General features: G+C 39.3%; 1 protein-coding gene across 1 annotated transcript; it reads right to left on the reverse strand.

Annotated features, from left to right (window-relative positions):
- Positions 1-8,591: 8,591 nt before the first annotated feature.
- On the reverse strand, positions 8,592-14,035 carry slc35g2a (solute carrier family 35 member G2a). The gene is made up of 2 exons (XM_082171854.1): positions 13,792-14,035; positions 8,592-12,355 (listed from the first exon to the last, which is right to left on the reverse strand). The coding sequence occupies exon 2, from the start codon at positions 12,323-12,325 to the stop codon at positions 11,078-11,080; it is 1,248 nt and encodes a 415-aa protein (XP_082027980.1). The 5' UTR covers positions 12,326-12,355; positions 13,792-14,035; the 3' UTR covers positions 8,592-11,077.
- Between the last annotated feature and the right edge of the window lie 9,773 nt (positions 14,036-23,808).

Consider the following 23,808-nt stretch of genomic DNA (forward strand, 5'->3'; position numbering starts at 1 on the left):
CAGGCACAGCATGCTATGAGCAGCATCCATAATATGAAAAACAGACATAAAGAGGCAGAGATCCAGATAGAGAGTGAGAGAGAAAATAAAAATTCAAGATAACTCTCGCCAAATATGGAAACCCATTTCTAACATTTAATAAAATAAAACCATGCTTTGGTAAATCATGATTATGACATAAAAATTATGAGATACTAAAGCCCATATTATAGGCTACATCTATTCAATAGTACCCTACGTGTGATGTAAAGTTCGTCATCAACCTATTTTATCGTAATAACTTCTGGAGAGAAATAGTGCTGACACGGTGATGAAACTTTCCAGCGTGCATGTGATCGGCTGTGTTCTATCAAATGTGTTCTTTTAAAATGGATTCTATCAAATGGGTTCTACCAAATGGGTTCTTTCAAATGGGTTCTATCAAATGGATTCTATCAAATGGGTTCTACCAAATGGGTTCTTCCAAATGGGTTCTATCAAATAGATTCTGAAATGTGTTCCCTTCAAATGTGTTCCATCAAATGGGTTCTGTAATGGGTTCTATCAAATGTGTTCTATCAAATGTGTTCTTTCAAATGGGTTCTATCAAATGGGTTCTTTCAAATGGGTTCTTTCAAATGTTTCTATCAAATGGGTTCTATAATGAGTTCTTTCGAATGTGTTTTATTAAATGTGTTCTATCCAATGGGTTCGATAATGTGTTCTTTCAAATGGGTTCTACCAAATGGGTTCAGTAATGGTTTCTTTCTAATGTGTTTTATTAAATGGGTTCTATCAAATGGGTTCTTTAAAATGGGTTCTTTCACATGGAGTATACTTTGAAAGGCACATCTTGAAATGCTAAGTATACTTTAAATTGAGATAAAAGTTGAAATTCTGAAATAAAAAATAAAAATAATAAAATAAAATAAATTCTGAGATAAATATGATATATTATATATGCAACATTATTTTTTATGCGATAATTATGTTGTTATTATGACAATATAATTATAGTATCATAATTTTACTCACAAATTATTTATTTCATAATTGTCTTAATTTTGACTATTTGTCGTAATTGTGTCTGTCATAGTTTCGACTTATAATTGTTACTTGTAAGTCATATTTATGATTTCATGATTAGACAATGATGAGATGTGTTGAACATGCAGCACCGGAAAATAAACCTCACTTTCACTTTGTTTTTCATTGCAGCTTGAAAGGAAGGATAACAGAGCCCACATAAAAGCACAAACACTTCAGTGCTTGTGACTCATCCAAAACCTACAAATGCAGGCCAGCTGTTTACTACAGGATTCGCCTGCAGCTGCCCTGCACTGGAAACGAGAGCCAACATGCTGAGCTTCATTTCATGGATTTCATGCAACAGACAAATAAATAACGGAATAACAAATAAACAGCCAAGCATTCCAAAACATTTGTTAAATATACATCCTTTATTTTAAATCCAAAAACACAGGCAAAAGTGTCAAAATACAATACCTTTTAAGCTCTCTTGCTATGATACTGGTCCCATAAGCAATACCTCTTTTCTAATGTTAACCAAAAACGTAACCTTTTAAGTGCACCTATTATGTTTTTTTTGGAATATTACCTTTCTTGCAGTGTGTAATATAGCTGTCTGTGAATGTAAACAGTCAAAAGTGCACAATAAAAAAGTTGTCTTTTAAAAGAAAGAATCAACTCTAAACGAGTCGTCAGGAATTTGAATCCCACTGTTACGGCTACACGTCGTCCGCCCGCCCTCAAACACTGTAGATTTGTCGTATGATTAACATCATGTCAAGAAGACTGTCATATACGCTGTGAAAGTAAATTTGTTTTATTTTCACTTCTATTTTCACTTCCAAATGATGACGCTGCAAAGAATCAGTGGTTAATGTTTATTTTTTTAATGATACCACAGCAGTACGACTACAATCCCAATCTTTTGGTGCCGGCAGCAAGCACCCTGTGGCCCAAGACTGGTTTCCCACTGAAGCTTATGTTTATGGACATACACTTGTGAATGATGATGGTGAGGAATTACATCTCATAATGTATGGCGGGTAGATCATGCCTTTTCTAAGTCTACCCTGAAGAAGGCGAAGGAGCAGTCTACCCTTCCGTCGCCGTCAGTCCGTGTCTATTTTTGAATGGGATTGATAGAGACGTCAGACGACAGACCGGCGGCGACGTCACGGCGGCGTCACAGTAGTAACGTATACCTTACGGCGACGTGGCGACGGCGTACGTGAGAAATGTATAAAAAATCATAACGTCTGAACCAGGCACGTCGCCTAATAAGACGCCTGATACACACGTCGTCCCTCAGTACGTCGCCTAATAAGACGCCTGATACACACGTCGTCCCAATATAATGTTATTTTTCCCATGTTGATAACGAAAAGTGAATAGCATGAGTAAGATTGGATTTGCAATAGGCTATAGCCTATCGGGAGACATGATTTTTGTTTTGTTTTGTAGGAAGCTTTTCTTTAAAGTGAATTTTTGTTTAATATTAAAGCCTATCTTAATTTTAAATTTGTCATCAAAAAAGAAGCGAATATTCCATAAACAGGCTCTAACTTGTTGGTCTTTCTACAGCAGTGTTTTTAAATAAATGGTCTATCTTTTCTAGACAGAAAAGTTAACAACAAAGTAATAAAAAATATTTTATTTGCAAAATCTATCCCTGCCTCCAGATACAAATGGTCCCCCTTGTATGAAAATATTAATTGGAGTAGAGCATGGAGTAACCCACATACATTTTTAATTACAAACAAAGTAAAAGAAATATCATTTAAAATTATTTACCATTATTACCCCTGTAACAAGATTATCTAAAAATGTATACCGTAGACGAAAAATGCAGCTTTTGCTTTATGGAAACGGAAACGTTAGACCATTCTATAATTGCTCACATAGCTCTTCTCTGTGGAATGATATAGCCAATGTTTCATTAATGGACAACATGGCTCAAACATAGCCTACATTTATCTAATTTTGATATCTTCTTTTAATTTTCTGACTCAAATTTCTCTGTACAATATATAGTCAACTTAATAATTTTGCTTGGAAAATTCTTTATTCATAAATCGAAGTTTATGAAAAACTACGGTGACGCATTGCTGCCACATACATATAATTTTTTCCACTCAAGTGTGTAGTCATGTAGGCTACAAAATATGCCTTTATCCACATAAAATTGATAGCCAATCATGTCTTTATCATACGTTCAAAAAGCTGAAGAAATAACAGCCCCCAACGGACATTCATGTTAAATTATCAAATTATGTACACACCTTATTAATAGCAGATGAGCCCAGAATACGAACATTGTGTTTAATTGCATATTAGGCTAAGCATTTTCCTCCCATAGAAAACCCTATAATAAAGAAAAAGCTTAATGTGGCTTAATAGGCTACTTCAGTGATAAAGATCAAATGCTATAGCCTACACACCTTATTAATAAACCATACTATCCTACAGAAAAGCAGATGAGCCCAGAATATGAACGCAATGCATTTAATTATGCGTTAAGCGTTTTCCGATAGAAACCATTATTATAAAGAAAATAAAGGTGGCTCTTAACGTGGCTTTCTATGGGAGGATGGCATTGCGGTGCACAGCAAATCCTTTAAATGGTATTCAATGCAAAACAAAAATGAAAAATAAAAGTAGCCAATAAAATAAACAAATTATTGTGGCATTAATTAGCCCACAAACAATATTTATTTTAAAGACTAAACGAATTTGTTTAAAGAAAAACACCAGCGTTGGGCGTTTATCTGTATAGGCTGCTAAGTGTTTCAGTCGTCGATCCTTTTCAAACTGGCGCAATAAAATAAAACAGAATTTGATTTGTTAAACATGAAGAGTACACACTCCGTGTTTGTGCGGAGTGTGGAGCGCGCACTGCATGACATGGACGCGCCGGTGCCATCACTCGCATTTTCCTATCAACAGTGGAAACAACTTAAATACTCCATCATTTCTGGTCATACAGAAAAGAATAATACATCAGTCGCAACTACTTTTATTTGTGTAAACTCTCAACAACAAGAAAACGTTGTGCTTTTGTAAAATAAAATAAAACGAACAGGGCGCGCTTTCATGATCTCTGTGAATTCGAGCGCGTCTCAAAAATGAACCGAAAAACAGTGTATAGACAAGCCTCACAGACATGAGAAATATAACTATCTATATAAAGTTTATAAAAAAAAAAAAATGTTATCCACCAACGAAAAAAAATCCAATCGAAAGCAAATAGCCTACGGTATACCATCTGATTATGTGATCCTGTCCGTATGAAAGGCGCATCTCTAGAGGCTAAATTACAGCGGAGATGTAGATATGTTTGCAGGCAGCCTACACTGATTTAGAAAAGACTAGTTCATTAATAAACAATTAAAATGCTTCATTATTTTTTTCAGACACATTTATTATATCATTAGCCTACTTTTGCCGGTGCTTTGCGGCAAGTTTTATGCGCTTGAGCGCGGAATAGCCATACACCCAGGATTGAATTTAAACGTGAGATTAGTCCTAATTGCTTAAATAAATTACTACTAGTTTAGGAAAAATCCTTCAGTCTATGGCAACTCTAATCAATAGCCTACATTTAATATTTGACATTATTTAATTAGTAATTAGTATCCAGCTCTTTACATTAAATTAGTTGAGTTAGCATAATTAGTTAATGAACAAATAAAATAATAAAATAAAGTTTAAATTATACTACCGGTAACCATATATTTCTATATAGCATTGATTATTCCACCACACAAAGGACTGTTTATAAGGTGATAATCCGTTATACATGTGAAGATTGTAGCCTATATGGCTGTATCTTGAAGATTTTTGTATTGTATCTTCTGTTATAAAGATGAAGATTGACATTTCGTTAATTAAACAAAATAAGAACACAATGTTGTAAAAAATAAACAACTTAGGCTACGTTCTGTTAGATGTGTTTTGACTACTTTTTGTTTAATTATATCTCTAGGTAATGAAGATATAGCCTATTAACAAAAATAAATCTTAGGCTATATATAATATATAATATTAAAAAAAAACTTATAGGCCTATATAAAATATATTTTAAAAAAGGGCCTCATTGATTAATTTTGCCTGATTGGGGGCTGTTACTATTTGCTTAAGCTTTTTGAACGTAGAAGTGTGATAAAGGCGCTATAGGCTGTCAATTTTATGTGGATAAAGGCATATTTTGTACATGACTACACATGTCCTTATAAAGGCAAAAAAAATTACAGTATTTTAATAGTGTTGTTAAATAAAATAAAATAATTAATTACTTTTAATACCCTACTTTATTTGAACCAATTATATTGCCTCATTTGTAATATGTATTTAAGTCATAAAGGCTATTGTTCACTTCAGATCTATCTTTATGACCAAAAAATATATAAATAAAATAGTCGACACTGACAGCCCTAGTTTTGAACATTTGAACATGAACCTACATTGTTTTGCATTTTGTGACTAAAAGACTATTTCCCTGTCTTATATTTTTTCATTGTTGATTTCTTGTAAATAATATAGGCTATTAAAATACTTTCTTGTCACCTTCTCCTGTAAACAATATCGTGAATAGTTTCATATTGTGTATTCGCCCATTATGGTCAACTGTGTAAATTAAAATTATTACCACCTTCAAAAGTAAAAACTCAGAATGACACATTCCAGAATATTATGTTTATAGATTACAATTAATGAATTTATCTGTTCAACTTTAAAGTTGTTGTTAATAATTGTGCAAAAAGTTGTGACTTTGATGGTGTATAATTTGCATAGTCCTCATATCCAGTAGAAAGTGAGTGAATTATTTAAAAAAAAAAAATACTATGTTTGTAAACCATTCAGAGATGACATTAATGACATACACAACTTTGTATACAATACAAAATTTGTATCAGTGATATTTTCAATGTCATCAGAATACAAGAAAAGAATGATTGATTAGAAAGATAACAAAGGAAAGATAAGAAAAGCTAGGGGGAAAAATAGATATTATTTTATTGTGATGCGACGTTGGAGTCACACGTTGGTGTCACGCGTCTGTGGTGCGGCGTGCTGTGGTGCGACGTTGGAGTCACGCGTTGGTGTCACGCGTCTGTGGTGCGGCGTACCCCTTCTGTCACGTAAAAGTACACGACTGTCGACTTCGGTAAGTTATCCGTGGCACTATCCACTCCTCATAATAATGTACCTCAAAATGAGAAGCGTATGACTGAGATACGCCCTGCCCAAGTCGTCCTTGCGATGGAGGTTCGGGTTGAATAACTAGTTCTTCCAATGTCTCATCATCTGACTCATGCTCGTATTGATATGGTAAAATCGACACCATAGTTACTTTCTTTACAATGTGTATAATCGCTGAGGTTTAGGAAGCCTCAGGAAATGAAATTCAGTTATGGTAATGAGAGTTTTGCTTCCCACACAGTAGACCAATCGTAACAGACTGGGCCACCTGGCCAATCAGAGCAGAGTAGCTCGCGGAAAATAGGGATTTAGAGAGACTGAATCTACGGACTAGTCTTTTGAGAATCATTGAAAAATGTTATGATGTGCAATGTATATTATGAGATTTTTTTTTTTTTTTTGATTTTTTTTTTTACCTTTGATGCATGCAAACCTGTTGTAGGAGACCTCCAAAACAAAATTAGGAACCTTTAACCTCTCACACAGCCAGACATTTGATGATCGGCATTAAGCCTGGTCCAGTCTGCTGCTTATTTTATCCAGGATCTGCATAGAGAGGATGAGACTGCCGGACCAATATTAAAAGCAACCAATCACAGTTCTTTTGTATTATGAAGACTTCAGATGCAAAAGCCTATAAGTGCCATCTGAAATTTTCTTCTAAAATGAGCATTTTTATCAAGCTTGTATATTTAGGTTTAGTAATTTCACTTTAATGACAATTAATAGGTAATTTTCATTGCCATTAAAGTGAAATAACTGAACATAAACATACAAGCTTTATAAAAATGGTGATCATTCTAGATGAAAATTTCAGATGCCACTTAGAAGCTTTTGCATCTGAAGTCTTCATAAGTCTTAAGCTCCACCTCAATAACAACAAATGTTCTCATTTAACGGCTGGGTCATTGCATCACTTCAACTTCTGACACCGGTGAGGGAGAGCAATCTTAAGAGTGAAAAGTTGCTATTACTAACTATCAGAAAAAACAGGAACATCTAATCAATGTGGTTGGCCAAGTATAAACCAAACCATGTGCACTTTCTCAAACACTGAGGCCTCCTTCCTCACAACACTGAACTTCCGTTTTCAGAAGCAGTGTTAGACACGTCTCACAGAGTGGGTGACATCCGTAGAGACATGAGTTTATGGAACAAAACAGACCGAAATGAGTTCAGGAACGTGAGAGTTTGGGGATATCCAAATCTATAAAGACAAAACTGCCTGTATGAGATATATGACATGTGAGACTTCACAGCAAATCCCTCTCACTTCAGGTTTACACATCCTGTTTTAGTTCTCCCTTCCTCTGCGGATCATAAAGTTGCATATTAAGATTATTTTCAGGAGACCCACAAATCATCTGGTACGTCTGGAGCCTGGAAAGACCTTGATTTGAGAATAATTTAATTTTTTTTCATATTTCTAGCAAAGCTATTTTACATTATTAATTTAATTTAATTCATTATTTATTTATTTTGATTTTATCTTTAATGTATACCATGAGATAGTACAGGTAGTGCAAATGATTATTGTTTTACTAAGTTCAAACACATTATAGGCTCTTTTAGATATGTTCTGATGAACATGTTTTCAAGCTCTGTGTTTTTTTTTATTTTATTTTTTTTTATCAGGCAACTTTTAACAATTAAAAGTCCATCTGAGTGATGTTGTGAGAAGAAGTCCACCGAGCAAGCGACCACATCTGCAACTTATGAGACCTCTGAGCAATCCCTTTGGACAATCAGAGAGCTAAACTCCAGCACACGCTCAGGTTTCAGCGAGCCATTCTTTGAAGCAGCAGTGAGAACACCGATTGTCATAGATCCTTGATCCAGACTTGTTTATTTCTCAGGGGAGGCAATAAATGCTTTCACATGATGTTATGGGATAAAATTTAGCTCTGTGTTGAAGATAACAGTAAAGCTACAAATCTAAGCCTACAAATTTCAATGTGCTGACATTATTTTAATGTGTTTGCTATGACAATATGAGTGCACACTGAGATGATGTCATACAGTCCACAGATAAAATGACATATATGTGTATGACATACTTGTACTGCCATTATGTATTGGCTTCAATAAATAAAACCTTTTAAAATTGAAACTTAATCAATAAAATGTAATTAAATGAAAGATATATTTCATTTATAAAAAAAAATGTATGTATGCATTTTATCATTTTTGAATCTATTAAAATATAAATTCACCACTTTCATCCGGTTTTTAATGTAATTATTCGGCCCATTCCTCCCACCTTGTGGACAATGTGGAAAATTCCTATAAAACGTTCAAAACGTGGACAAACAGTTGTGTTTGAACTTTTGTTTTCTTTTTACAGCTTAGCGAAAAGTGTTAGATTCTCATAAAAGACACACTGAAATCAATACATGCTTTTATTAAAGAGAAAACAAATCATTGAAAATATTTCAGTTTGAAACAGTACACTGTTTGCTCTTATTTTTAAAGACACAATAGGGACATTCTCATATTTGAGTGACGTTACTCTTGTTTCTGGAAAAAAAAGTTGTAAATGACATGATTATTATATGAACAATGTTTGCATATATCATGCATTGGCTTTTGATCCGCAGAAAATTTGTGTTTTCAACCCAGACACGGTGCCTTTGTGATGTTACATGATCTGCTACAGAGACAATGCAAACATTTGGCTTTAACCTCAAATATGAGAATTCTAACTCCTTGCCAAAACATATAGCCTAAAAGTTTTTCCCAATGGTTTACACACCAAAATTGGAACTTAAAACGCATTCACCAAAACCTGAATGCAACAAATCCCTGTCTGCAAAATTGCAGGCAAAATCTCTGCTTTACCCTCAGTTTTCAATTCTATATCACACTGTTTTCAAAACACTTCACACAGTTCTCTATATTTGGCACAACATTCCAAATCTCTTTAGTTCCTTTGGAAAGCAACACCAATCACAATGCCAAGCTCTTTGCACCAATTGGCAAGACCAGTTCTTCACTGGTGTAACAACAACAGTTGCTAAATTATTCAATTAGAAATCGTTGCTTTGGCACACTAAAAAGATGAGCTTTTCTTTTTTTGGAGGAAACTGGAAGTCAGTGGTGATGGAGGAGCTAGAGGTGAAGGAGTGAGAGTAGGAGGATGAGGAAAGACGGTTGTCTCTGATAAGTTCAGAGGGTGGTGGACCAGAGCAGCCTAAGTATGTTGTGATCTGGGGCAACATGCATTTCCACCAGACTGCTCTGGTCTTCAACTGGCCACCCACGGTTCTGTTATAACATATTCCTCATTCCTAAACCTAGAGTTGTTTTTTTTCTGGCATGATGATGGAAAATGTACGACTGCCTCGTATGCATGCCTCCTCTCAAGAGACTGGAGAATGCACGTGGTGAGGTTGTTGCGAAGGCTTGCGATGGCAGTTGGATCCATCACTCCAGAATTTTCATTCCCAAGCCAAGTTTAGCCAGAAACATCGCTTGAAGATAAGGTACTTTGACCAGACCAAAATGGGAGACAGGATGCAGCCTTATTTATTTTTTAAATTTTTGCATGTTTTGTGTGTGTGTGTGTGTGTGTGTGTGTGTGTGTGTGTGTGTGTGTGTGTGTGTGTGTTTAAAGTTTTGAAAAAATGAGCCACTTTCATTTTTAACTTTTGTACAGAAAACCCTTTATCTTACTGTTTTATACAGTTTTCTCCAGGGTATGAAAAGTGTTACAAAAAGTGTTCAAAAATACTCACGAAATACTGTTAAAGTAAAGTGTTTGGTACTGTATTGCATTTGTGTGTTTTTATGTATATTTGAGTAGGTATATTACTGTAACAATCCTTCCATTATGGGATTTCATAAGTGTTTTCTGTTGAGCACATCAGTGTGTTGTTGGTTGTTAGACAAATCACTTATATGTGTGTGTGTGTGTGTGTGTGTGTGTGTGTGTGTGTGTGTGTGTGTGTGTGTGTGTGTGTGTGTGTGTGTGTGTGTGTGTGTCTGGTATTCCCATACATTATGGGGTCCCCATGAGGAAAACAGCTTATAAATAATTTTTGTTTGGAAAATCTAAAAATGGAGAATGTTTTCTGTGACGGGTAGGTTTAGGGGATAGAATATACTTGTACAGTATAATTATTATATATATTTTTTAACATTTTGGAAAGGGACAAAGCTGTTGAATGCAGTTTGCTTTTGCTAGATATTTGTAGAGTTTTTCATTTTGTGTTTGTGGTTTAGTGTAGAGTTTTGGGAAATGTGGCAAAGATTCAGTAAACGTGTGTAAACAATTGGGAAAATTTGTATTAATACATTGGTGAAAACTTTTGAGATCTGAGTAGAACTCTAGAGTGAATAAGTGCATGACTCCAGCAGTGTTTCATTATTCCTCCTTAAACTGGAAATGATGACATCCTATGCCATGAGAACAGCTCTGGCAGACACCAGCCTGAATCACTGTTGCCAAAACAGATTTGATTCACTCACTTTTAGGCTGTGCCAAAAAGTGTTGCTCCACTTCTCAGGGATAATACCAACAGGGGGCACTCTTGACCAAGTCAACATGGAAAATAGTGCATATGAAAGTATCCCATGTTCTCATTGCAGCTCCTCTGCACATACATTTATTTGAATGCACATAACCAAATATGTTTGACATGATAATTACTTCATAATGGACAATAAAAATCAACAACCTCTTTGAGCTTCACATAATACAGCAGTCAGAGACAACTTCACAATGGCACTTCATCAATAGACACAAACTTCACATGGATTTTTTTTTCTCAGACATTCACGATAACCTCAACCACAGGTGGGAAGCATTAATTCAAGGCCTGAAAATCAAACTCCACAAAAATATTTATAAAACAATAACTTTGTAATTGTTTCACTTTATCGGTGAATCGAGGATCTCTTCGTACTCCTGCCTTTTGCTCTTGCCCACCCAGTAAAGCTTTACGGCCGTCAGCACGACAACACTGATGATGATGATGACGCCCCCGATGATGTCATACACTGAAGGAACCATGTGGAGCACAATCAGCTGCAGAAGCATTGCCACAACAATTTCCATATGCTGCACGGTGCTAACCAGTGCGGGATGGAACTTGTTGAGGGCGTAATATACCCCCAGGAACGCCACGGTGGAGCAGACGCAGATGCCGATTAGATACCCCCACGTCTCTCCGTCCAGTGGAATGATGGGCTCCTGCAGGATGAACATAGTTGACACTCCCCACACCGTTCCTGTCCAGCCGAAAGTGAAAAGCGCTGTCCACATGCTCACCTTCTCTTTGATGGCACGATATATGATCATGGACAAGGCTGCCATTAAGCCTGCCATCACCGTCATGGTATAGCCGAAAGCCTCCTTCCAGAAACCCAGAGATCTGTGCTCACCTAAGATGTTGGGAATCATGACCAAGCAGAGGCCGAAGACGCTACCGACAACCGTCACCACATCTGTCATGCCTAGTCGCTCATCGATGAGTAAAAACGCCAGCATGGCGCTGAAGACCGTCGTGGTGGCCCTCCACATGATGGTGCCGTTGCTGGGCGGCACGATGGCAAATGAGGTATACGCACACGTGATGGAGATGACATTGCACACACCATAGAAGAAAAGACGCAGTCTGTAACCTTCAGGCCCGAAGGGAGGCTCCTGGTAATAAAACACCACCGCAATGGACAACACCTGGATGACCGAGCGGATGAAGAGAAGCTCCAGCGACGGCACCTTAGAGCGGTCGGCAGCCAGGCGTGTGATGAGAGCCACACAGCCGTGGGCCAGAGCCGCCCCGAACAGAGCGGCCCATGTCATTCGTGAAGCGAACACGGAGGCCTCCCCGAAGCTCTGCAGTTGACCTCCGACCCCTTTGTCTTTTTGGTCTCCTGGCGGTTTGGACCGACTGTCAAGAGCACTGAAAAAAGTCCTGCCTGACTTGCTGTCAGTAAGGTTCTTTCTGTCTGAGGTCTCTTCGACAAATGAGCCAAAGTCTTCAAAAGATGGAGCGTCATCATAGCCCTCGTCTCCAGGCTGGGGGAAATGAGTGGCATATTTGACCGTCACTGTGTTCGGGTGGATTTTGACTCGCTTCTTCGAGCCAAGCAGATGCTTTGTTGGTGAATCCTCCATTTTCTTACAATACCAGCTGTCGTGTAGCTCCTGAATGTAAAGAGAAAGAATTGTATGCAAACTAAATACTTCATAATTAAAACTTAAGACAAGATGTACAGCTCAATATCTCAAGCAATGTTTTTAAATCAACAGAAATTGCACAAAGGATCTGATATTTTTGGATCTGGATCGATTATCAATCTAACTTTGCCAGAGCATGAAACCTAATGCAAACTCTTTCCTTACAAAAACTGAGATTAGTTCATATTATATGCTTTTTAATTTTACATGCAGGTAAAATATTATTGCGTATAAATAAATATAAATAATATTGTGAGATATTAATACAATTTAAAAAAACTTTTTTCTATTTTAATATATTTTTAAATATAATTTATTCCTGTGACGGCAAAGCTGAATTTTCAGCATCATTACTCCAGTCTTCAGTGTCCCATGATCATTCAAAAATCATTCTAATGTACACATTTGGTGCCTATAATAAACATTTCTTATTGTTATCAGTGTTGAAAACAGTTTTGCTTATTAATACTTTTGTGGAAACTGATCACTTTTTCAAGATGCTTTGATAATTAGGAAGTTCAAAAGAACAGCATTTATTTTAAATAGAAGTATTTTGTAACATTATAAATGTCTTTTCTATCCCTTTGATCAATTTCATGTTTGTTTTTTTTCTAAATAAAAGTTTTAATTTCTTTAAAAAATATATAATTTTAACAGTGGTGTTTATATCAATATACAGTATGAGCAAACTGTTTCTCAAAAACTGGTTCTGATGTGTTTTTCTCTAGCAGTTATTTTCCATGGTGGTGTCATCCACCTAGTTCATAACCACCGTAAATTATATTTTATGCTGTTTACAAATATATTCTAAATGTTAAGTAAGTATACAGTTTATTAACAATAATATTCGTAGGTCAAAACAATGGTTTGATAATTTTGTTCATTGCCGTTTTGCTTTTCATTTCTGCTGTTGCATAATTGTTTTAGGCTACTTTTTACATTTTTGTTGTCAATTCTTTAAGGTATGCATCCATAGCAGAAATAAACCTGAGAAATATTCCCTAGAGTAAAAAGTGTGACAACAAGCCCCGTTATGCCCAACAACTTAAGCTATTTTGAGGACATGGTCAATAATGACGCCTGCTTCGATGATGTCACATGACGCAGAAAGCAGTGGATGAAGCTGTCGAATGTGAGTGACATTTAGCAGAGAGGAATCGATTGAACTCCTGATACTGATTTTATGAATGGAGCAGAAGGGACGCTGTGTCTAGTACTACAATTCACGCTCCTCCTGTAATTCATACGGTAGCCTAGGCTACTTAACGTATGCTGACTTACCTTTAATACCTAAAATTCCTTTTGTAGGCTATAAATCAATGTGACCATGTATAAGCAGGTGTGTCCGATATCTCTATTTAAAACCACCTGCGCAATGCCAAAGAAAAACGGCGAAATCTTACCTGTCCTCTCAGATTCCTCTCGCAATTGAAGATCCGCGAATTAACGTATTAAATCCAGCGATCATTGTTGTGTTTTTGAGGCAATATGTTTATTTCTCCCCATGTCTTTTCGTATGGAAACGTTTATAAATTTGTCTAACTGAATAACAGCAGGGCACCCCGCACCCAGTCAGCTCGCAGTAGGTTTGTTTCTGGATTCTGGGATCTCAGTCGAGCTGCATGCATGGAATATGATGAGGAGCATTTGCTCTAAGCGTGCGTCATCATTCAGGAGGAGCGTGTCATTGACGCAGTACAACTTCACCTAACAGCATTTGAATCACTCTATCAGACACGTCACACGAATATCATATAGGCTGCATTAACAGAAATGAATAAATGCAGAAAATGTATAAAGTAACTTCAGAGCAAGGTGAGTAAAAGTGTGACTGGTCACATGTAAAACTGTGGCTGGTGCGTTCTGTGAGTCAATATCGGTTATATAGGCCTATCAACACGTACAACTGTATGGCTTTATAGCCTTCATTTTTTATTGAAAGTTTTACCTCACAAGTGTTATATTTTATGAAGTTCCTAAACGCAAGTTAGGGAGGAGTGAGCCCATCTAATCTTTCAATCAACTATATAAGCAGCCGCTTACCTCTCTCTAGCATCAGCTGTTCCAGTATCCCTCCACCTCCCCAAACTCCACCTTCATCTCAGGTACCTTGCCCTTCAATTATCATATCCTACATTTAGCCACTGGGGGGTATATCAGAGCTCGAGTTGAAGCTGCTTCATCGAGCCCCTCTTCAGTGGACAGCAAGCCAAATAAGTTTAACCTAATATCTTAAAGATTTTATGGGCAAGCAAACTCGTTAAAACCCGTTAAACAGGTCAAAAGCCAAATTAGTGGATTTGTCCAAAAACTCTTCTATTCCGTGAGCACATAACCTCATCATAAAAAAAATATCTATATTTCACTTTCCTTTAATTCCTCCCTATTCTTACATATAGCCTACTACTCTAAGCAATATCTGAAACTTCATATTTTGAGCTCTTATGTTTATTTGACTCTTCATGATGAATCGCTAGGCCTCAGTTGTAAGTCGCTTGGATAAAAGCGTCTGCGAAATGAATAAATGTAAATGTAAACTCATCAAGCGTATAGTTTTCAATGTTTATTTCGGAGTCCCATAGTGGGTTCATTTATTTGTGAATTATTAATTCAATTTACAGACCTGATTTTTTTAGAGATAGCCTAAGCAAAGATTATTTTGAGTACAAAACCATGATTGACCAAGACCTCCATCCAGAATAACTGAGATCAGCTGGCATATATAAATAATAAATTATCCGCAACAAGCTGCAATAGTATACACTCACTGTCCATAAAGCAAATAATTCTGTAGTATGCATTGCTGGGATATAGTCAGAATGACAGCCATGGCCACCATTCACTTATATGGAAAAAAGATGCAGTGAATGGTGCCTGTGACTGCCATTATTTTTTGCCTAACTTCTCCTTTTTTGTTCCATTGAAGAAAGAAAGACATAGAGGTTTGAAACAACATGAAGATGACAGGATTAAAGCTTTTACACTTCTGTAGTATAGAAAATGAGAACCATACTGCCCTTTTCATCCATTTAAAACCTATACTTTCCAAATGTGATCAGGAGCCAAGAACTGCATCATTCATATTTCATGATATGATATGACCCCTGTAACTTTTGTAACTATAATGAGGGGAGATCTCAGCATGTTTTGACCTCCCATCAGCTGGCTGATTATCTGACACAGCTTTGCAACCTTTATTTATTTATTTATTTATTTATTTTAAAAAAAAAAGGTGTATAACCATTTATAACCATTCCAAGAATTATGTTATTATCACGTCCTGCTAGTGGAATTTAGCTTTTTCTCTTAAGCCTAACATTATTTCAAAGACCAATTTATATTTCTTTGCATTTTTTTTTTTATCTTAATGAAGCATTTAAAAAAATATGTTTTGACATTTTTGTCATGTCTTAAGTTTGTATTGCTCCTCTGTTTCTAATTAGACTCAGGCAGCTTTAATATTTATAATATAACAAGGCTGTGTGAAAATAGCAAGGCCCTGTTTCCATAGTAACTACACCGGAGAGTTCACCAGAAAATGCAGAGGACCAACCATTTATCTTAAAGTGTGTTATTTTTCATGTTTAAATAGGCTGACTGTGAAGCTCCCTGAATAAACAACACATGGGCAATTTTCTACATGCTGTCAACATAGTCATCAAGACTCTCCTTCTGCTGTCATGCTGGGTTAATGAGGTTTTCTTGAGTCAGACAAGAAGATACATCACATAGGCCTACGCTACGCACCTACTCATCAGCATTCAATTCTTATCGATTTCACTGATTTTTGGAGCGGATCAGGAAAATATTGCCTTTAGAGTCTCATTTTACATATAATGAATTATAAATGCATAAAGAAGACATGATTTTATGTGAGCTGTATGACAGCTCTGTCTGTCAGCGACCGTTTTCCTGTCATTGTGACAGATCAGTGAGCGTATCTAAACTCTTTTCCTCTCTGTGCTGGTGTGGAGAATGATGGATAAAACTCATTCCACAGACACAGAGAACAAAGCCAAGGCATCAGGGCCATTTTCCCTGTAGCACAGTAAAGGTGCTGGTGTCCTTTAAAGACACATTACTGGGTTAGTATTACACCGTGTCCTAACCAGACGCGACGTGATAAGATTCCAGCAACAAATAATTTGTCTGTCCACACTAGACGCGACGGGACTGCGAGATGAGTCAAAATCAACAAAACCCTGAGCCAATCAGAACAGCATGTGGGCGGAGTCTCGCGGCAAGTGCACAGCACCAGAGAATAATCTTGACGGCACTCGCAAGAAAATGGATAAGTAGGCTACATAATCAAATTCAATAATATTACACCATTTAAACATTATTAAAAATACATAGACTGAGTTAATAAAACAATCTTTGTCAAATAATACACTTGTTTGTTCACAGTTTGAACGTTTTTATTTCCATTTGTTTAATTTCAAGATCTGATGTGAATTATCCATTGTTGCTTTTACAGCTACAAAGCTGGGAGCACTAAATTATATTACATGAGACTTACAGTCTTTTGAACAGACCTTTGAAAGGAAGGGACGCCAAATACCAAGACCTTCTGCACGACTGTAGGGGGAAAGGATGGCAGGCTTGGCTGTTCCCGGTCGAGGTCGGCTGTGGAGGATTCCCTGCTCAAGTCAGTGTGGAGAATGCTCATTGCCACTGGAATGAGAGGGAAGGAGAGGAAGGCAGCAGCTCGCAAGATGGGGTGGGCAGTGGAAAGAGCATCTTGCTGGTTATGGAGCAGGAGGGAGGAGTTGAGCTGGAAGCCAGGAGGGGAAGATGGGTAGTGACTTGGCCACCACTGCCGACCCACCATCGGGAGGGTGTTGCAGATGAGGGTCGAAACACCCAATGAACGATGGGTACCGCCTGATGACATCAACCCCTCCTGGCCAAAGCTACATTCACTTAAGGTGAATGAAGGTGAGAAGCATTTCCGGATGTATTTGTAATTTAGAAACTCTGGGCAACCAATGACTTTCAGGAAAGTCTGGGTGGCAACCGAGGAAGTTCGGTGATGCTGGAAAGACAGCTGACCTCCAGGAAAGACTGGTGTGGGTGAATGAGGTTAGCAACCTCACCCATAGCACTCGCAAGAGGGCACCAACTCAAGCTACGGAAAGTAATACAGAGCAATACCCCCAGAGTCTCCCGAGAGAGACTCGACAGGACTGACACATCGGTAACGGCCAGGAATGAAATACAGACACAGAGACGGCTCAGCCAAACAACATCAACCAGGGGGAAATTGGAAGTAAAGTGTCATTGCGGAAAGACCTGCAAGAACAAAAGAGGGCTTAAGATACACCAAAGCCGAACCAACTGTGTAAAAGAGGGGTCACAGGAGCAGCGCACAGCGGTAACACCTGGTGAGACGCAGAAGAGCTCCAGACAGGAAGCACCGCAAAGTACTGGAGATCTCTCAGCACCTGTGTCACCTCAAGACCTCAGGACGGACCCACCTGATGCCACTCCAGGGAGCCAACCCCACTCTGCGAGGGAATTAATTAAATGGCCCAAAATGAGCAATAACAAAGAGTGGTACCAACTAGACCAAGATCTCGACAAAGTGCTAGAAGCCACACTAGCAGAGACGGCTGAGCCATACTCTCACAATAATAACCTACAACATGGCAAGGGAGCGTTTTGGAATTAAGGAGAAGAAAATCAACATCAAGGCTGCACACCAGCCAAGCAGAAGAGAAAGGGAAATTCATCATCTGAGGGGAGAAATCAAAACTCTCACCAAGCAGTTCAAAAGAGCCCCTGCTGATGAAAGGGAAGGCATCAAGCACCTGACGAGTCAATTCCGAGAGCGCCTCTGCAGACTCCGAAAAGCAGAAAGCATTAGGAAGAAGAGGAAGGATAGGGAGAACAAAAGATCCCAATTCACCAAATACCCCTTCCGATTCACCAGAACACTGCTGGGTGAAGCAAAATCTGGAAGGTTGACCAGCCCCAGAGGAGATGTGGAGATGTTCTTGAGGGAGACCCACAATGACACCTCCAGAAACCAGGCCCTGGACACCAACCCAAGCATCAACAGTATAAATACCCCGGAAAAAGAGCTCAACATCAGTGAACCATCCTGGAAGGAAGTTCAAGAGGTGGTGAAGAAGGCCAGAACAGGGTCTGCCCCCGGCCCAAGCTGTATACCCTACAAGGTATATAAGAAATGCCCAATGCCCCTCCGGAGGCTGTGGAAGCTGTTCCAGAGGATCTGGAGAAAGGGTACCATTCCATCAGGCTGGAAGAAGGCAGAGGGCTGTTTCGTGCCAAAGGAAGAGAACTCCTCAACCATTGACCAATTCAGAACAATCTCACTGCTAAGTGTAGAAGGCAAGATCTTCTTTTCGGTATTAGCCAAGAGATGACCTTGTACATAACAGAGAATGGATACATCAACACTGTTATCCAGAAAGGTGGAATTCCAGGCTTCTCTGGATGCCTGGAACACACCGGAGTTCTCAGTCAGATGATCCGTGAGGCTAAAGCCAGCAAGGGCAACCTGACTGTTGTCTGGCTGAATCTGGCCAATGCCTATAGATCAATCCCTCACGCCCTCAAGTACCAACAGATTCAAGCTATACATGTCCAAGGGGAAGTGATTCCATCGATAGAAGAGAATCCAATCAAGTGCTTCAGAAAGTGGTTCAATATCTCACTTAATGATGTTTTATTAACAAAGTTCGGGAGGTGCACATTCAGATAATTAACATGAGTGGAGAGCACTCAGCAATCAACGATAAGAGGTGTATATATATATTCAGCAGTCTCACCTCAATTCACTGACAGTTTAGCCGCATCCCTCCACCACCCCTTCTACACACTTTTAGTCCTAACCATTTACATACAGGGGTGGAGTACTCTGGGTTCGGGTCGAACTCTGAGCTCGGAGCCATCCCCCGGACAGCACGCCAAATACGCATTAAATTTTACTCACTCTAATTGTATGTAAGTGTGAACTCGTGAACTGACAGGAACAACATAGCCAATACAGAAAAGCAGATGTAGGAATGGCTGAGGAGGATCGAAAAATCAGGGCTCCCTGGGAAGTTTAAAGCTTGGCTCTATCAACACGGACTGTTGCCAAGACTCATGTGGCTGCTGACTGTGTATGAGGTCCCGATGACATGCGTTGAAGGAGTGGAGAGGAAGATCAATAAGTACCTCCGAAAGTGGTTGGGAATCCCTCCAAGCTTCACTGCAGTAGGCCTCTACATAAGATCAGGGCAGTTCCAACTTCCTCTGTCATCCGTGGTTGAGGAATTCAAAGTTGCAAAGTGCAGAGTCGTAATGACATACAGAGACTCACAGGATGAACAAGTCAGACATGTAGGCATCACCACAAGATCAGGTCGCAAGTGGGCAGCTGATCCATCTGTTGCACAAGCTGAGAGCATGTTGAAGCTACGTGATATCATTGGAGCGCCATGCACAGGAAGACAGGGTCTTGGAACCTCCCATTTCCAACAGTGGAGGAAGGCAGGAACCAGTGAAAGAAGAGCCATGATTCAAGAGGAGGTACAGAACCTGGAAGAGGAAGGACGAAGGTCAAGGGCAGTGGACCATGCTTCCCAAGGAGCCTGGACCAAATGGAATCTTCCCAAGAGAAAGATTACCTGGGCGGACCTATGGAGACTGGAGTCGTTCCGCATCTCCTTCCTGCTGAGATCAATGTATGACACACTCCCAACCCCAACAAACTTGCACAAGTGGGGTATGAGAGAGGACCCATTGTGCAAGCTTTGTGGGGAGAGCGGCACCATGGCACACATCCTGTCCAGGTGTAAAAAAGCACTCACCCAGGGAAGGTACAGGTGGCGCCACGACAGGGTGCTCATGACACTCGCCAACACCTTAGAGCAGGAGAGGAAAAAGAAATGCCAACCACTTTGGAAAACAACATCAATCCAGTTTGTAAGGGAGGAGGAAAAGCCACCAACCGCAGCAACAAGAACCAGTCTGCTACAAAAGGTCCAATCATGGGAAATGAAGGTCGACCTGGGAGGAAGGCTGCAGTTCCCACAGTTTGTCCAGACAACCCTGAGGCCGGATGTGGTACTGTGGTCTGAAGAGGGAAAAAAGATCATCCTCATAGAACTTACAGTCCCATGGGAAGAGGGGTGTGAACAGGCCTTTGAAAGGAAGAGCGACAAATACCAAGACCTTCTGCACGACTGCAGGGCGAAAGAGGGGAAACAGATTGGCTGTTCCCGGTCGAGGTTGGCTGTAGAGGATTCCCTGCTCAGTCAGTGTGGAGAATGCTCACTGCCATTGGAATGACAGGGAATGAGAGGAAGGCAGCAGCTCGCAGGATGGGGTGGGCAGCGGAAAGAGCCTCTTGCTGGTTATGGAGCAGGAGGGAGGAGTTGAGCTGGAAGCCAGGAGGGGAAGATGGGCAGTGACTTGGTCACCACCATCGGGAGGGTGTTGTGGATGAGGGTCAAAACATCCAATGAACGATGGGTACCGCCTGATGACATCAACCCCTCCTGGCCAACGCTACATTCACTGAAGGTGAATGAAGGTGAGAAGCATTTTCGGACGTATTTGTAATTTATATTCAAAGTCACATTACACGCTTTTAACATTAAATAAAGAACATAAACAGTATGCTACCTGAGATTATCATTGCCACACTTGGTGTTTGTTGTTCCAGCCGCGATATCGCAGAAAAATAACCGTTTCTAAAATAGAATCGTTGGTTGTCGCCGTTGCGGCTGGTTAGGACAAAAACTCTGATTAACATGGTAAAAGATACATTTTATCGCGTGTCGCGACGCGTGTAGTTAAAACAAGGTGTTAACTTACAAAACATATTATTTAAAATGTTCTTTCTTTAATCTGAATGTGTGTCAGGGTTCTGTTTTCCCTGTGCTTGTCATTTAACCCAGTTTCCCAGTGTGTCTGATTATTGATTCTATTCACCTGTCCTGTTAATTATCTAATTAATTCCTGTGTATTTACTTCCTGTTTGGTTCTGTTCTTTGTCTGGTGTCGTACGTTATGTGTTATTCATATTATTTGTACCTGTATTCTGTGTATTATCTGATTAATGCCTGTTTCGTGTATTCTTTGTGCGATAACTACAACAAAATCTAAAATCATCTAAAATCTAAAATCATCTAAAATCAACTAAAAGGCCGTTCATCATTCCGACTTCCGGCTGACGGGTGAGCAGGGTACGCTGGCGCGCTCTGGCTGCCGCTCCTCTCTATCCGTTGTGATGCCGTGTGCTCTCTTCATGTTTGCCGGGAAATTGTTTTTCTTGGTGTTGGCCTGGTTGCTTTCTATCGGCTCTGTGGATTCACAGTTAGGTTTATTGGGAGCTGACGCAGACGAGGCTTTAATGAACATGGCCTTACAGTACACCTCTCGCCAGCTCTTATCCCTGAAGCGGAATTACTATCTGTCGGGGGACACCTATGACCACTGTGACAGGACTGGATTACTGCGGCCCAAGCGGTATATTCATCGGAGCACAGGACGAAGCTACATCTCTTCCTCGTCGTCCTCCATCCCAGTATTGAACTGTCGGCGAAGGATTACAAGACTGTCTTCCTCCGGGGTTGATTTTACTAACTTTTCTGCTCTGCCGTACGAGCGGCATTTCTGTGATGCGGTGTCTGCAAGCCCTTTAAAAGCCGCGCTACTAAACGCGCGCTCTGTGAACAACAAAGCTCTATTGCTGGCGGATCTTATCATGGACAAGAAGCTAGACTTGTTTTTCATCACGGAAACATGGCACAAACAGGACGATGGTTTTCTTTTTAATCAGCTGACTCCCGCGGGCTTCGGACTCATTGACGTTTCACGAACTACAGGTAGAGGTGGTGGTATTATAGTTCTTTACAAACTGCAATACAAGATTCACCCTGTATCTGTTCCTCCTTTTAAAACTTTTGAATGTCTTGTTTTAAATGTGTCTGATACTCACTCTGCTCTCCATTCTGCCATGGTCACTATCTATCGACCTCCTAAACTAAATAAGGACTTTCTGTCTGAGTTTGCTGATCTTCTCTCTATATTGTCCGTCAGATTTAAGAGAATTTTGATTCTGGGTGATTTTAACCTGCATGTAGATCAGAAAGCCTGTCCCATGGCCAAGGATTTTCTATCACTCTTGGACTGTTTTAATTTTTCTCAGTTTGTAAATGTCCCTACTCACTGTAAAGGACACACGTTAGATTTAATTATTGCAAATGACTCATCTCTTTCTAATCTCTCTGTTGTGGATACTGGACTTTCTGATCATCTAGCTATCTTTTTTAATATTGAGACATTTCATTCTAGTAGAGAGACTTCACGAACTATTTCTTTCCGTAAATGGCAATCAATTGATCATGCTACCTTTGCAAACTCGACTGTATCTTCATTAGTTGGCATGTCTTCTGCTCCTCTTGAGGATAAAATTTCAGTATTTAATAATGTCCTTACAGCCAACTTGGACATCTTTGCACCCATAAAAACACGTAATGTTTCATTTGCACAGTCAGCCCCCTGGTATAATGGTGATTTGCGTACACAGAAGGCTGTGTGTCGGAAATTAGAGCGAAAATGGCGTCACTCTGGTTTAAATGTGTTCCACCAGGCCTGGAAAGATTGCTTGTCAAACTACAGAGTAGCCATTGAAACTGCAAGATCTGCCTATTTCTCAAATATTATTGATATTAATCAAAGCAATTCCAGGAAGCTCTTTCATACAATTAACAGTCTACTTAATGTAGATAGTGTCAGTTCTCTGACTTCATCTGGCTGGCTGTGTAATGAGTTTCTCAAATCTTTCAGTGAAAAAATTTACAATATTCGCACAAATATTCATTCCTTGCAGTCTGCCGATCTTACAGTTAATACTCCTAGGTTCTCTGGCATTCCTTTATCCAAATTTACTTTATTGCAACCTGAGATGCTTTGCAACCAGGTTTCTAGTATGAAAGCTACCACCTGCATACTTGATCCCATGCCTGGTGGCCTGTTTAAATCTTGCTTTGGTCCTTTATGTCCCTCAGTTCTTGCTATAATAAATGACTCTTTATCAATTGGGGAGGTGCCAGCAGCACTTAAAACTGCTGCAGTCACTCCTGTTTTAAAAAAGCAAAATTCTGATGTGAGAAATCTGTCAAATTATCGCCCAATCTCAAATCTATCATTTCTGTCTAAAATCTTGGAGGGTGTGGTTGCAGCTCAATTAAACAAACACTTATTTGAAAATAAACTATGTGAGCCACATCAATCAGGATTTCGAAAATTACACAGCACTGAGACTGCGTTGGTGAAAGTCGCTAATGACTTACTAATTGCCTCCGACTCCGGCTCCACGTCCGTTCTCATTCTCTTGGATCTCAGTTCAGCCTTCGACACTATTGACCATGCCCTACTACTCGATCGCCTCGAACATGTAT

The sequence above is a fragment of the Leuciscus leuciscus genome (genome assembly GCF_965113295.1).
Source record: "Leuciscus leuciscus genome assembly, chromosome: 6".
NCBI classification, from domain to species: Eukaryota; Metazoa; Chordata; class Actinopteri; order Cypriniformes; family Leuciscidae; genus Leuciscus; species Leuciscus leuciscus.